The sequence below is a fragment of the Physella acuta genome, unplaced genomic scaffold (genome assembly GCF_028476545.2).
Source record: "Physella acuta isolate Inbredline_101_S28 unplaced genomic scaffold, ASM2847654v3 ptg000058l, whole genome shotgun sequence".
Taxonomy (NCBI): Eukaryota; Metazoa; Mollusca; class Gastropoda; family Physidae; genus Physella; species Physella acuta.
Window position 1 is genome coordinate 671,361 of NW_026731578.1, and position 14,726 is coordinate 686,086.

The 14,726-nt window shown below is 34.8% G+C and overlaps 3 protein-coding genes and 1 long non-coding RNA gene across 8 annotated transcripts in view; 3 read left to right on the forward strand and 1 right to left on the reverse strand.

The window, feature by feature from the left end:
- Positions 1–78: 78 nt before the first annotated feature.
- On the forward strand, positions 79–622 carry LOC131948041 (uncharacterized). Its single transcript, XR_009387954.1, has 2 exons — positions 79–351; positions 535–622. It is a non-coding gene; the product is annotated as an uncharacterized LOC131948041 (long non-coding RNA).
- Positions 623–1,600: 978 nt separating this feature from the next.
- On the forward strand, positions 1,601–8,108 carry LOC131948030 (NADH-quinone oxidoreductase subunit B 2). Its single transcript, XM_059309501.1, has 6 exons — positions 1,601–1,728; positions 6,607–6,736; positions 6,849–6,990; positions 7,127–7,306; positions 7,514–7,649; positions 7,821–8,108. The coding sequence occupies exons 1-6, from the start codon at positions 1,713–1,715 to the stop codon at positions 7,916–7,918; spliced, it is 702 nt and encodes a 233-aa protein (XP_059165484.1). The 5' UTR covers positions 1,601–1,712; the 3' UTR covers positions 7,919–8,108.
- On the reverse strand, positions 8,106–11,860 carry LOC131948004 (nucleoside diphosphate-linked moiety X motif 17). Of its 5 annotated transcripts, none has more exons than XM_059309469.1 (8): positions 11,826–11,860; positions 10,462–10,558; positions 10,092–10,211; positions 9,790–9,973; positions 9,510–9,535; positions 9,051–9,152; positions 8,635–8,870; positions 8,106–8,327 (listed from the first exon to the last, which is right to left on the reverse strand). In XM_059309469.1, exons 2-8 carry the CDS (start codon positions 10,537–10,539, stop codon positions 8,165–8,167), a joined length of 909 nt encoding a protein of 302 aa, XP_059165452.1. In that variant the 5' UTR covers positions 10,540–10,558; positions 11,826–11,860; the 3' UTR covers positions 8,106–8,164. The 5 variants fall into 5 exon arrangements, with proteins under 5 accessions (XP_059165452.1, XP_059165445.1, XP_059165462.1 ...); XM_059309462.1 differs by having other exon boundaries at positions 11,832–11,846; XM_059309479.1 differs by having other exon boundaries at positions 11,782–11,836.
- A 65-nt stretch (positions 11,861–11,925) lies between these two features.
- LOC131948048 (huntingtin) overlaps positions 11,926–14,726 on the forward strand; it is a 50,117-nt gene continuing 47,316 nt past the window's right edge. The window contains exon 1 of the mRNA XM_059309517.1: positions 11,926–12,001. The gene's annotated coding sequence lies outside the window, so the exon portion shown is untranslated. The remainder of the gene's footprint in view (positions 12,002–14,726) is intronic.

Consider the following 14,726-nt stretch of genomic DNA (forward strand, 5'->3'; position numbering starts at 1 on the left):
TTTTGTTTTTAGATTTCGGGGAGAGCACCCTAATTAACTAGGAGTCTAATAAGGGGACATAAAAAATGAAAGCTGCTAAGAAGTGTTTAGTTATGTTTCCATGGGCCTACTCTGACTTAAAACTTAAATAGGCTAGATCTAGATCTAACTCTTACTAGTTATTAAGGGCCTAAAATATTTTATTTTTTATGCGACTAGAAAATGTGTATTTAATTGCTTCGAAACAATTAGATCTAGAATCTAGAAATTATTTTCAAAACTAGTAGGCCTAAGTCAATTAAATATCAAACTTGATGTAGGCCCATTAAAAAAAAATCTACCAGAAAAATTTAAGAGAAAAAGAAAGATCTGGTAACGGTCTATGGTATTGCCTTATTCAGGCCCTACGGCGAACGGGATTGCGATTGGATTTTAGTTGGGGGGGGGGGGGGGGGGGGGAGGTGCATGATAGTGCATTAAGAATCAAAATCTAAAACTACTGAACTTTGTAAACTAGCTTTATATCTATTTTTTTGGTTTCCTTCATTGTTAAAGATTTGTAGATATGAAGAAATTGTACAATGTAATTTTATAACTTGGCTGCTAGCTGTGTTAGTTTTATTTGTTTGATTAGACTACTTTTTTCCCACGTTTTCTTTAACTTGCTTTCTCTGTTTGTCTTTCCAATCAAATCTTGCGATCGAAATTTCTGGCACTTCCCAGATAGCTAGCGCGCTGAAATTTTCAGGGAAGCTTTCTTTTGGATGACCATTGAATATTCAATTGTTATTATTACTAAATTGATCAATGGAAACATTTTATTGAGCATTTTAGACCGCTATATAATCTATATATATAATTCTCCTCTGCTAGCCATTAGAAAAAAAACCAGCGACGCGTACCTCGCGCGCAGTGAAGCGAACGATCACATGTCGCCACAGGCTTAGGGGCAGGTAATTTAGCTTGAACCGAGTTTAAACTTACAGGAGGTAGGCCAGTTTGGGGGAGACGATATGGTCGAGTGGTTGGGCACACGATTGCTATCCCACTCGACACGGGTTCAAATCTATGTGTTCTAGTCAGTAACGTATTCAAACAACGTGTTTTTTACGAGTTGTCTTTTTACGAGTTGTCTTTTTACGAGTTGTCTTTTTACGAGTTGTCTTCGTTTACCCAAAAAAAAGTGAAAAGATAAAATCGATAGCAAGATTTTAATGCAAACAAACAGACAAAGACTAAAAAGTAGAAAATAATAATCATTAAAAAAGTTTTAAAAAACCCACGTTTTCTGATTGAACTAAAAAGTAGAAAATAAATACTATACATCACAATAATGCAAGCGATCACTCTACTATAAGCGATCAAAAACGTGGGGCGCCGTGATTTTCTTACAGTTTCTAATACTGTTGACTCTCTACAAGCTCCCTAATAAAAGTCAATAGTATTATCTAATCAATAGTAATATAACTTTTACTTCGGCGCCCCACGTTTTTCATCGCTTATAGTAGAGTGATCGCTTGCATTATTGTGATGTATAGTATTTATTTTCTACTTTTTAGTTCAATCAGAAAACGTGGGTTTTTTAAAACTTTTTTAATGATTATTATTAAAAAATATAAAGGCCTAATGAGACAACTGGTTGTGAGGGGTTATGATGACCTAGATCTAGTCTAGACCTAATTCCATATTTTGAAACTCTGGATCAACACTTCCTGTTTTGAATCGAAAAAGACATGGCGACTCTGGGAGGCAAGTAATATGACATTGACATTGTTAAATTTAATTGAACAACGCAGATGAGTATATATGCAAAAGCTTAAATGTAACGGGCTTGATTCTAAAATTATAGATAAAAAACTGTCAAACATCCAAAAAAGATAGAACTATATCTCTATTAAATTATTAAATAAACTAGATTACATAATCGGTAATCTATCGTTTTGGGTACGTAAAATCGCCCGCGGCTATTAATGTACGAAAACGTTACCTCATTGTCAAGGCTGTAATAGAAGTATATTGTGATATGTTTGTGTCAAATATTATAGATAAATGAATAATAAACCTAAATCAATGGCTAAATATATCAATATAGGCCAGAAATTAACTTTAAACAGCTGTGTCTGCAAGCAAGATTTACTATATAAACAGCAGCCATTTGTAAAATAGAGTGACTTCCGCCTGAATCTTGCGCTATATGTCTATAAAAATAAAACTTTAACAAGATGGCTGCTATAGTAAATGAGCGTGGTTGCATCTGTTGGAAATATCGCTGGTGTTCATTTATTACTGAAAAGTTTTAATTCAATTGTTTAAAAACAGGTACATAAATGAAACAAAAAAACATTTTTGTATTTTTCAAAACATAAATCCTCCTCAAAATGTGAAATAATTATTAAAATGTAAGGAGTCACCTGTTTTTCACATTACTAGTCGCGGCCGATTTTACGTACCTAAAACGATAGATTACCACATAATCAAATCCTTCCAACTTCCAGCCAAAAAAAAACCCAATTTTGTTGACATTTTTGACATAGATAAATTAGATTAGTATTAAGTAAGATATTGACAATTGACGGATATTGGATTTAATTAAACAGTGTTCCTTGTAAATTTTGCTTCCATATTCATTAGGTTGAATTATGGATTTTTTTAAATAAAATATTCTGTTATTTCAAATACACCATTAAGTTCCTTACCCCTTAAGAGAACATTTGACACCACATTTAAATATCTAGCTTAATCGGTTGACGAGAAAAGAGAGAATTTAATTTTTTTCCGAGAATGGAAAATGAAAGTCAGAACATCGGTTTTACTCCTCGACCGGCATAACATGACGTCGTGGACTTGTGTGCACGAGCTTTTAATTCCCGCCAAGGTAATTGCGTCAGCTTAGGTTATTTACTCACCGGAAAATAACAAAAAGCAACTGGTTGATAATAAAACTAGATCTAGTTATTTTATTATTTATTAAATTCTACTCTACATGTTATTCATACCATTTTATGAAGTAATGAACACCTGCATAAATCAAATGACCATAATAAATATTTTTATTTCAAATTCTAATTTTAAATAATAAATATGCATAAAATAAAATGATAGTAATAGTTAAGAGTTAAGATAGTTTATAAATACAAATACATTTTACACTCAATCACATTATATTATTGAGTCAACAGTGTGGCAGCTGAGGTTCATACAGGTTATTAGTGTCTTTTTTTTTTTTTTTACATTACATTTTTTTTTCATCTTGAAAACATAACGTATGTGATTTTTTTTTTTAAATAAAATCTCCAAACATCGTCACTCGCGTGATTGCTTGCTTATGTTTACTATCCTGTGGATGAAAAATCCCACCACGGTCGCGGGGTCACCGTGACTTCAGCAGGCCTATAGTACACGTCATAGAATGAACACGCGCAGACGAGATGGTCGGTGTCTTCACTTCTCTCTCTCTCTTTCCCCCCCCCCCCCCCCCCCCCACCCTTCTTCAAGCTAATTGAAAAACAGACCTATTTCCCTTCTGGTCATTTTTTTTTTAAAGCTCGGTCGTTTTTTTTAAAGTTCGCATATCAGCCAGCTGTATAAAAAAAATATATTTTTTTTAACTAGATCTACGTCTAGCTTAAAAAAATAAATAAATAAACGCTTATAATGCCCGTAAACAGATTATTTAGCGCCAAAAAAAAAAAAAGGCCGCTGAACGAGCATTTTTTAAAATACGCAGCAATGAAAAAGGCTAACGGCCAATCAATTAAGTCTAAAAATCGCCCGTAATTATTAGGCCTAGCGCTGAAAAAGGCCACTGAACGAGCATCACTGATTATATAAACGAATAGGCCACGCGGCGTTGACGAGGTTAACCACCGGTCACGAATGCAGCAACGGTCGGCCCACAGTGAAGAAAAAATCAATATACTAATAAAATTACTAATTAATACTAATAGTTTCGCTGTCTGTGTATCTGACAAGAACGCTCTGTCTGACAAGAACGCTCTAGAGAAAACACAAGCAATTTAAAAACATGCACAGTAATTCGAAAAACGAAATATGACGTCGACACATTTAGCGTAGAGTAGAACATAATCTCAAACCAGAGAGTGCACACAGTAATGTAATGACGTCATTGATTATCGCGTAAACATTGAAAAAAAGGAAATGTTGTCTAATCTAAATGGTTTGCGTGAAGAGTTTCTTGCATACAATTCTTCGGGTAGGGGCGAAGCCCCACCCCCCGCGTAAGAACGTCTGAGCCCCCCCCCCCCCCTCCCCAACTCAAAAGAAATTTCCTCATCGATACTCTATAATAAAATTACAGCCTAATTAATGTGTCTAATCTAAAAAGTGGTTTTCTTGCAATGGGACGGTAGACATGTTTTTTTTTTTGGGGTGGGGGTGGGGGGTTGGGGGGGGGTTGGGGGGGGGTGGAGGTGGGGGGGTTGGGGGGGGGGGGTGGAGGGGTGGGGGGGGGGTGTGTAGGGGTGGGGAGGGGGGTGGGGGGGTGGTGTGTGGGGGTTGGGTTGGTTTCAGTGTTTCTTTCAGACTTTTTCCTCCCCGGAGAGGGGTGGGGGTACTTGAAATTTTCGGGGGCGGGGGTAGAATTTTCTGGGAGGGGGCGGACACTGGAAAAAGTATATAATTATATTTCGTTGAATGGGACGGTAGACATGTTTTTTTGGGGGGTGGGGGGTGGTGGAGGTGTGGGGGGGGTGGTGTGTGGGGTGGGGGGTGGGGGGGTGGGGGGGATGGGGGGTGGTGTGTGGGGGGGGGTGGGGGGGTGTGTGGGGGGGTGGGTTGGTTTCAGTGTTTCTTTCAGACTTTTTCCTCCCCGGAGAGGGGTGGGGGTACTTGAAATTTTCGGGGGCGGGGGGTAGAATTTTCTGGGAGGGGGCGGACACTGGAAAAAGTATATAATTATATTTCGTTGAATGGGACGGTAGACATGTTTTTTTTTGGGGTGGGGGGTGGGGGGGGGCGGTGTGTGGAGGGGGTGGTGTGTGGGGGTGAGGGGTGGGGGTGGTGTGTGGTGGGGGTTGGGGTGGGGGTGGTGTGTGGGGGTGGGGTGGGGGTGGTGTGTGGGGGGGTGGGTTGGTTTTAGTTTAGAGAAAAGAGACAGCACTATCAGTCTAGCGCCCGTTGTACCCTTCCTCAACGGGCCATTTTTCTCGTACAATAATAATGTCCATAATTTTACTTTTTCCGCACATGCTACAATTGAATAATATTTAATAATAATTAAAATACTAGACTTAACAGTTCATTCCGTAAAAAACAAAAACTAGTTGTTTCAGTCTGGCAACTAGCGTAGCAATGACGTCATGATACTAAAAATAGCGGATAGAAATGTCAGGGTGGGTACCTCATTTTGGAATTAGATTTTGGAAAGTAGAATCGATAATACTGTAAATATACATGGTAATTATCTCAATTATATATTAATTTAGTGTTATCGGAGCCGTTTTCCCCGTTATTGGGTCGTTTTTGGCCGCGGTTCAGTTTTTACGGAGAGTGCTCCACTAGAAATCCTCTCATTATTTACAAACACAATTCTCGCGATTTTTTCTGGCATTCTAAGGCATATTATCCATTTTATTAGCATTTTGTGTTAAAATAATGATCAGAGTTGGCGAGATAAACAGTTCTTTAATTTGTCGTGGATAGGACCCCTAAAATAAACGTAGAAACCGTCAGAAAACGACGCGTGACGTTTCAGGGTCAGAGGTCAATCCAGCCATCTAAGTGACGAACCGGCCTAATATTCATACCATAAAAAAAGCATAAAAATACCACCTTCATTATCATAGTTAGTCATTAGTTAGGAGCAGTAGCTGTCCAAAAAAAAAACAACTTGGTCGTTTACTTTAAACTTTAGGCCTTCAACATTACATTATTACATTCAATTCCTTTGTAGACTGCAAAAAAATGTTTGTTGAAGACTGAAGAGTTGAAGCGAAAATATAATTTAGTTATTATCTTAGGGCCTAATTTTAAATTTAATATTGCAAGTTAAAAATCATTGTAGTTAGGCTAATAATTACAAAGTGACTGCTCGAAAAAGCTTTTCCCCCCAAGCCCTATCTGGCTGGCAAAATGCAATGACCTAAATATCTGCGCAATTGGGCTCTATTAATTCTTTTATAGCTGCGCAATGAGATCAATTGCTGTTTAAGCTTTATTCTTCGGACAAAACTATCTGTTCCGTGTAATTTAGCAGTTGCGATTTGGGCCGGTTGACAGGAGTTGAGGGTTTATAGTATATAGTCTAGTACAGCTAGCAAAGAGTCTTTTTTATTTTAAAAAAATCTATTTTAATAGCCCATTTAAATTTACTATTTAAGTATTTATTTTGTTAATAATTTATGTCCCATTAAGACAAAACATAGGCAAATATGTAGATGACAAGAAAAACCAGGTAATTGTAGAGCTATGCACATCTTTTGCCCCTAGAATCGGCCTAATAATTAATGCTAGGTAATCCTACTACAATCCTATTAAATAAATTTATTCAACCCAAAATAGTTCATTTTTAGCTGTCACAAGTGAATGATGTCTGACATTTATTTTTATAATTAAATACCTACCCATCATCATACCAGTTAATGTAAATTATATTCTTTACTATTTCAGTTTTAAGACTGACAGGAAGTTTCGGAAATTCTTTTCATTCTTTGTTTAGTCGTCAATTTACTTTGACAAGTGTTCCTGCTCGAAACATATTCAGTCAAACAAAAGATGATTCCTCTAAGAAATCAACAAGGTTGAGTTTCAGTTGTTAATAATATTGTTTATTTAGGGCCAGTGAAAAACGGTATAACATTTTGATGAATGTTTATCTGTGTTTTTGATTCACATTTAACTTCTATACACAGCACTTCCCTGGTTACATACAGACACAAAAGTACAGAGGTTGCACCAGCTAAAAAGCCATACTCCCCATTTCAAGTACCTATAAGCAATAAAGCTGAATTTGTATTAGCAAGGGTGGATGACTTACTCAACTGGGGAAGAAAGGTAACCTGCTAGTATGATTATAATTTTTTTTTTTTAAATTTGAAAAGCAAAACAATTGTTTGTGTCTCTATTGTACTTTAATTATTGCTCACTATGTTGTTATATGTATTAGTAAATTATTCCTCCAAAATTTTAGAGCTCCATATGGCCTCTTACATTTGGTCTTGCTTGCTGTGCTGTGGAGATGATGCACTTTGCTGCTCCTCGTTATGACATGGACAGCTATGGTATTGTTTTTAGGGCAAGTCCTCGTCAAGCTGATGTGATTATTGTTGCTGGAACTCTCACTAATAAAATGGCACCAGCACTCAGAAGGGCAAGTAAATTATCACACATAAACATTTATATAATTAATGTTGATTTTTTGAGAGTCTTGTCTAGGTCTTTGTTTTTTAGTTCTTTTTTTAAAAATTGACTAACATGTTTATTGAACCAATATGATCAGTGTCACTGTCCTCTTTAAAAAACTTTTAGTAATAAAAATGTCAACAATTAATATTAAAGCTAGACTTGTGTCCAACAGATTTATGACCAGATGCCATCACCATCCTGGGTTGTTTCTATGGGAAGTTGTGCTAATGGTGGAGGCTATTACCACTACTCATATTCTGTAGTTAGAGGATGTGATAGGGTTATCCCTGTTGATATTTATGTGCCAGGTAAATAATGTTATGAATGCTTAAAGGTTTAGAAAAATCCTTAAAGAATACTGATTATGAGAAATATGCTTTGTTAATGTTGTGTTTTACCTAGAATGTAAATCTCAAACTTAGGTTATGGATAAATTAATAAAAGCACATAGTCAAAGAATATTTTTTTTTCAATCACAGGTTGTCCCCCAACAGCAGAGGCGTTATTATATGGATTTCTTCAGTTGCGTAAAAAGATAAAGAGAGTTAATACTGTTCAAGCTTGGTACCGAAAATAATTTTCTGTTCAGTTTTAAATTTTTATTATCTGGTTGATACATTTGAAGAAACTAAATCTGAAATCAGTTTTGTAAAGTATTGTGGTTGCAGTCATAACTAAACTTAAAAGATTATAGTGTGTACATAGTAAGTTGGATGGTTGTAATTAGCCATGCACTTAAGGACAAAATAAATTATGAATTTGAATAACCTGTTGTTTTTGTATTTTATTTTAAAAATATTTAATATATACGATCACAGTAACTTTATTTATCTTCAGCAGCTATTTTTATAAATTGCTGCAATGCAAATTTAGTTCCTGTACTAACTCTTTCTGTGTCTGTGCTTCCACATAATATTACACTACAAAGTGGAGCTGTAGATAATTCTGTAATACATTGTCTTTTATTCTTGTCCAGTATTATAGCTCTGCAATATTAATGAAACTATATCTATAAATAGGCCTGCACAAAAATAATAGATAATATATCTAGTTAGTATGGAGGAGTGAAAAGAAGTGTTCATATGTTTCTTTGACCAAGAAGGGACAGTACGACTTCAATCAGGCAACCATCTGAGTAGGGTGGACTCAGGAACATCAAAGAAGAGATTTCCAGGTTAGCAGTCATGTGCTCAGGCACTCAAAAGTGCTCATGCGTTTGACAAATATTTAAAAGATTTTGTGTTACCTGAAGGTAGCAGGAATGTTTGGTGTATTTAAAAGATTTTGTGTTACCTGAAGGTAGCAGGAATGTTTGGTGGGTCAGTGTTTGGATTCTCATCATAAGAGTTAGCAATGGCTGTAACTGTTTCCCTGTCAATCCAAGCACTTGCATCAACTTCATTGGGATCAAAATGGATCAGTTTTTCCATGACATCTGCTGTTAATCCACTTTTCAGCTGGACATGGAAATACACAACCACATGATGGCGTCTCGGCAAGCCCACTGCTAACATTGGTGGAAACACTGACTAGATTTTAAAAATTTCTAAAATTAATCATAATAGAATAGTTATACAATATATGCAACTGAATATTTAAACAAAATATATTAGTACCTACTAAACCAGTAAACCACTTGCTGATTTTGTATCTTGCAGTAGTATAAAGATAACAGACTGCTATTGTTGCAAACTTTAACATAGAACTACCTCCCATAGACCTAAAATCCTGACTTTTTGATCTGTAAAGTCACTTGGTTTAAGGTCAAGGCCACTTTCTTCCTTCAGTTCTCGTAGACCTGCATTAATTAACTGTCAATAAAGAATAGTGGTCATATGAGAAGACATAAAAATAAGAACTTATGTAGTAATATATATTAAAAACAATATACTACACAACATCTATATATATATATATATATATATATATATATATATATATATATATATATATATATATATATATATATATATATATATATATATATATATATATATATACAGGCATACACTAAAATGTAATTTTGACAATAAATTACAGAAAACACTCATCAAATACAAACGGCTGATTCCAATGGTTTGGGGACAAAATTACTTTTTTGATATCAATTTCTCTAACATCGTTCCATATTATGAATGATTGGGAATGAAAAACAAATGGTACTTAACTGTTTCATTTTCTTCTACATGGCCCCCTGTTAAAAAATTTATTTGGATTAAAGTAGAATCATTAAATACTAAAATAAAAAAAAAAACAACCGGTTAACATTTTGTTTAAAATACTTGTTAGTGTATATATACAAATTGACTGTTACAACCTACACAAACCGAACCTAGTTAACTTAATTTTTCTCAAAATATATTGAAATAGAACACATTTAAAAGAAATGTTCTGAGCAATACAATCCTTGGCTCAAAATTAAATTAAAATTGTGAAATGTGGCTCTACCTGGTGGTACCCAAATGCCAGGAAATATCTGAAGGTGTTGAGCCCGACGTGTGAGGAGAACCTTTCTGTCACATGACTCAAGAACAACGGCTGCTCCAACATCAACCCCACGAGATAATATTTCTTTAGGTAGTTGTGATGCGTCTTCAGGTTTTAAATGGTGAATTGGGCAAAATGATGGATGCTTGTGATTAAAATTCATAAAATATGTCACTGTCTATTCTCTGATTTTAAAGAATGCTACACAGCTTCAGTTAAAAATAATTTGCGTTCAAACAATATGAGTTGCTGAGCAATCTTACCTTAATTGGAATCATTACATCCTCATCTATCTTTGTATCACTGAGTACAAGTTTGTTGTCAGTCAACTGCATGTGCACATGACCAAAACTTTCTGTAAATCCAAACTGGGATAAGATACACTGATGGGAAAAGAGTGAACCACTAAATGGAATGGAACTGTCTTATTAAAAGAGTGACTAAAATAATAAATAGGTAACAGAGCAAACATTTTGTTGATGGATCATGATTACACTTAAAATGTAAGGTTCTACTTTGAGATATGTTGTGAGTTGTATGGCCAATGCAATTTTCTATCTCTCTAACACAATTCTTACATTAAGTTTAACAAATCAAAAGGGCAAGTAGGTGGGATTAAGGTTGTTTACTTACTTCAGAAAATTTAGCTTTTTGTAGGCTAGAATCAAACTTTGTTTTTAAGTGCACAAGAATTCTGACCTGATTTGCCATGACATCACATCTCTGTTGTCTAAAAATGTATATGTTAAAACGTTATTTCAAAAGCTATACCTGAAATTGGTTTATTATGCTTCATAAACTTTAATCCGCATTCAGATCACCCAATGTCATTAAGTTCCACACACCCATCTTCAAATAAACAATTTTAACGCTACATTGAGATATAGATAGCTCTTGAAAAGGATAGTATATTTGATGTCCAGCAAGCTGCACATTTAAGTAAATGGCCTCAATGTTCACTATCCTCTATCCCCAGTCTCACATGTGGTTCCCAGCACCATACCATGGCTAACTGATTTAACTAGCAAAGCAAACCATGTGTGAGGGGTTGATGTTAACACAATATAACGAGGAGGTTATATATAGGAGGTCAACGGCCGGGGTGGATGAGTTCTAGATGAACTACAATAACTACATGTGGCTGTGATCAGGCATGCAGAGGGATGGGTACCACCATGTAACATAACCTTATTCATACTAGACTGATTAAAATCCTGGGTTAAGTAGGGGCACTCCTACCATCGCAGATCAGAATTGCGATGGAAAATGACATCAAGGAATGGACTGTTGTTTGCACTGCACAATTACTAATAGCAGCAGAGGACTGAGAAAGGTGGCATAGCATTGTGAAAAAGTCAACTGTGATGACCCAATCAATAATCCTCCTGCAGTTATGGGATTAATAGATGTAAGGTTGTTTCTTTACCCTTCATTGTCATGTAGCACACTGTCTGGTTTACTTACTTTGTTATCTAATATATTGTCATACTGGGTTTATGGGTAAAGGGGTAGTTTAGAAAAATGTATATATCTATATACTATATATATATATATATATAGGGGTCGTCCATAAAAGATGTCACATTCGAAGGGGGGAGGGGGGTCCGTACTTTTGTGATGGTGTGTGATGAGGGGGAGGGGGGGGGGGGTTCAGATGGTGGGACGTCACACTTTTTGCATAATAAAAAAGCATGTTAGAAAATGAGTTTTAGGGGTTATTTATATTAGATCTATATATTATATATTATATAATATAATTATATTTAATAATAATTAATTGTAATATATTTCAAAATGAAAATAAATATCGACCAATAATCCCAGAACACAATAGTAAAATACGGCTTAAATACCAATAAATGAAAATTAATAATTGATCTTGATATTCTAGATCTAGAGTCTAGACTAAGTACTAGATCTAAGTAATAAGTAATAAGTAAGTAAGAGTCTAACTAAATCTAGGCTAAGATAAGGCCGAAAAAAGTTTAGCAGCAGACTCTAGATCTAGATCTCAACATATTCAAAAGTGAAAGTAGAATTATTTAATGTGGTTATGTCCCTTAGTTTTGTTTGAAAACTCTTCAGCGTTTTAAAATGGCGACAGACTTGTCATAGTACACTGAATCAACTCCCCATGGACTAACCTAATCTAGTAACACAGACCTTGTACAATGTATGATAGACAGAATAACTACAATTTGTTAAAAATATTTCATTGTGTATTTACTGTGTTGGCATTAGCTAATAAAGTAATCTATGCAATACCTTTTTCTAGATCTAAAAAAGGGAATGGGAGTGACTGCTGACCAACATTTTTTATTTTTATTTTTTATTTTTGTGGTTGAAAAAAAGCCAGTTTTGATTTTTTTTCAAAATATCGTTTAAGACACTTTAAATTAAGGCCAAGATCTAGACTTCTAGGGTAAACCTCCATTTTAGCGTAATTTATTCTCCGTTGCTTGTTTACCTCCAGTTGAGCGTATTTTATTATAATAACCGAAACACACCAAAACATTAGAAAAACACGATTTATTTTTTGTATTGTATTTCTGTTTTCACAAATGAATAAAATGAATGTTTAAAAAACATGACTTATTTATTTGTATTGTATTTTTGTTTTAATAAATGAATAAAAAAACAACAAAGAGACTGACTGAAGTGATTTGTTTGTCGGTTACAAAAATAGAGATGCACACTTTGTACAATTAAGTGTTCCAATTTCAACTAAACTGAATAAAAGTATTAAAAGGCACAATGATGCTACCGAAAGTGGGCCGAGGGGGGGGGGGGGGGGGGTGGAATTTGGTGAGGGATTGCTTGGAGTGTTAGAGAAAGTGTGACAACTCACGTTGTCATTTTCAAACAAAATAATGTTAGAGGTCGTCCATAAATGACGTCACACTCGTAGGTGGGGGGGGGGGTCTTGCTTTTTGTGACGACACGCTTATTTTTTACGAGTTTTACCTCTCCCCTCCGTTACACGTCGTCACAAAAAGTCAGACCACCCTAAAATGACGTCACACCTCAGCCGACAACCCCCCCCCCCCCCTCAAAATTTCTGTTGAATTTTTCTTAAAACATCGATAATTTTTCCAAAATCTTGTCAGAACTCTGTCAACATAGAGTATTTTGATCAATTCATATTACAATTTATTAAAACCGTTTTCTAAAACGCGAAATAACGGCTAAATCTTGTTTTTCTAACATTGCTTTTTTATAATGCAAAAAAGGGACGTCACACCATCTGAAACCCCCACCCCCTCCCCCTCATCATACACCGTCACAAAATTGCTGACCCCCCTCTCCCTTAAGAGTGTGACGTCATTTATGGACGACCCCACATCAATTTTTTTTTAAAGTCAGAAATTTACTCATACAAAAAAAGGAAGGATGGTAGATTTACTATGAATTTAAATAACATACAACTCTATAGTAAAATATTTTTTTCAGTTTTAGCAAAACTGTCAAATTAAAAAACAGAGTTTGTACATTTATTGCATAAATACAAAAATATAAAACAGAATGATTAACAGTGTATCAGTTTCACCATGAGACAAATGCCTTTTTTTTTAAGTACAATACAAATAAACAAGTCGTGTTTTTTAAATATTCATTTTTATTCATTTGTGAAAACAGAAATACAATCCAAAAAATAAATCGTGTTTTCCTAATGTTTTGGTGTGTTTCGGTTGTTATAATAAAATACGCTCAACTGGAGGTAAACAAGCAACGGAGAATAAAATACGCTGAAATGGAGTTTTACCGACTTCTAGTTCTATTTATCCCAATTTTTGGATGATTATAGATACCAGTGTCCGATAATGGAATCTTCTTTAAAAAAAGGGGTGTTGGGTTGGGTAATCTATCGTTTTAGGTACGTAAAATCGCCCGCGACTTGTAATGTGAAAAACAGGTGACTCCTTAAATTTTAATAATTATTTCACATTTTGAGGAGGATTTATGTTTTTTAAAATACAAAAATGTTTCCTTGTTTCATTTATGTATCTGTTTTTAAACAATTGAATTAAAACTTTTCCGTAATAAATGAAGACTAGCGATGTTTCCAAAAGATGCAACCATGCTCATTTACTATTGCAGCCATCTTGTTTAAGGTTTATTTTTATAAGATTCAGGGGGAAGCCACTCTATTTTACACATGGGTGCTGTTTATATAGCAAATCTTGGTCGCAGACACTGCTGTTTAAAGTTAATTTCTGGCCTATATTGATATATTTAGCCATTGATTTAGGTTTATTATCCATTTATCTGTAATATTTGACACAAACATATCACAATATACCTCTATTAAAGCCTTGACAATGAGGTAACGTTTTCGTACATTAATAGCCGCGGGAGATTTTACGTACCCAAAACGATAGATTACCTTGGGTTGTTTTAGTTAATTTTAGTAGTATCATAATCTCGACTAATTTTATGGCTGGAAATTAGGGTTAGACGTATGGTTGGACAAGTGTTGGGGTTAGGGTTGGGTACAGGGCTAGCATTGACATATGATAAGCCAGCCATGTGTGTATTTAGTTAACTACTAGATCTAGTAACCTAACACCCCTTTTTTAAAGAAGATTCCATTATCAGTAATATCAGACCCCGGTGTAAACATTCTTCCGAAATTCTTTTTAGATCTAGATCCTAATTTGTTTAGCTAGTAGCATTTATTAATCTAAAATCCAAATAAAGTAGATCTAGGCCTATAGACGAGTGGACTATTCTAACTTTATAAATATTAATTTCTTTGATTTGCATTTTAAATGCTATTCTATATTACACATTAGGCCTATTTCTTATAAAATACTTTTGTTACTAACGGCTAATGCCAATGTGAAAAAACGCCATATTCAGATATAGAAATTTACTTTTCCTATTGTTTTATAAACATT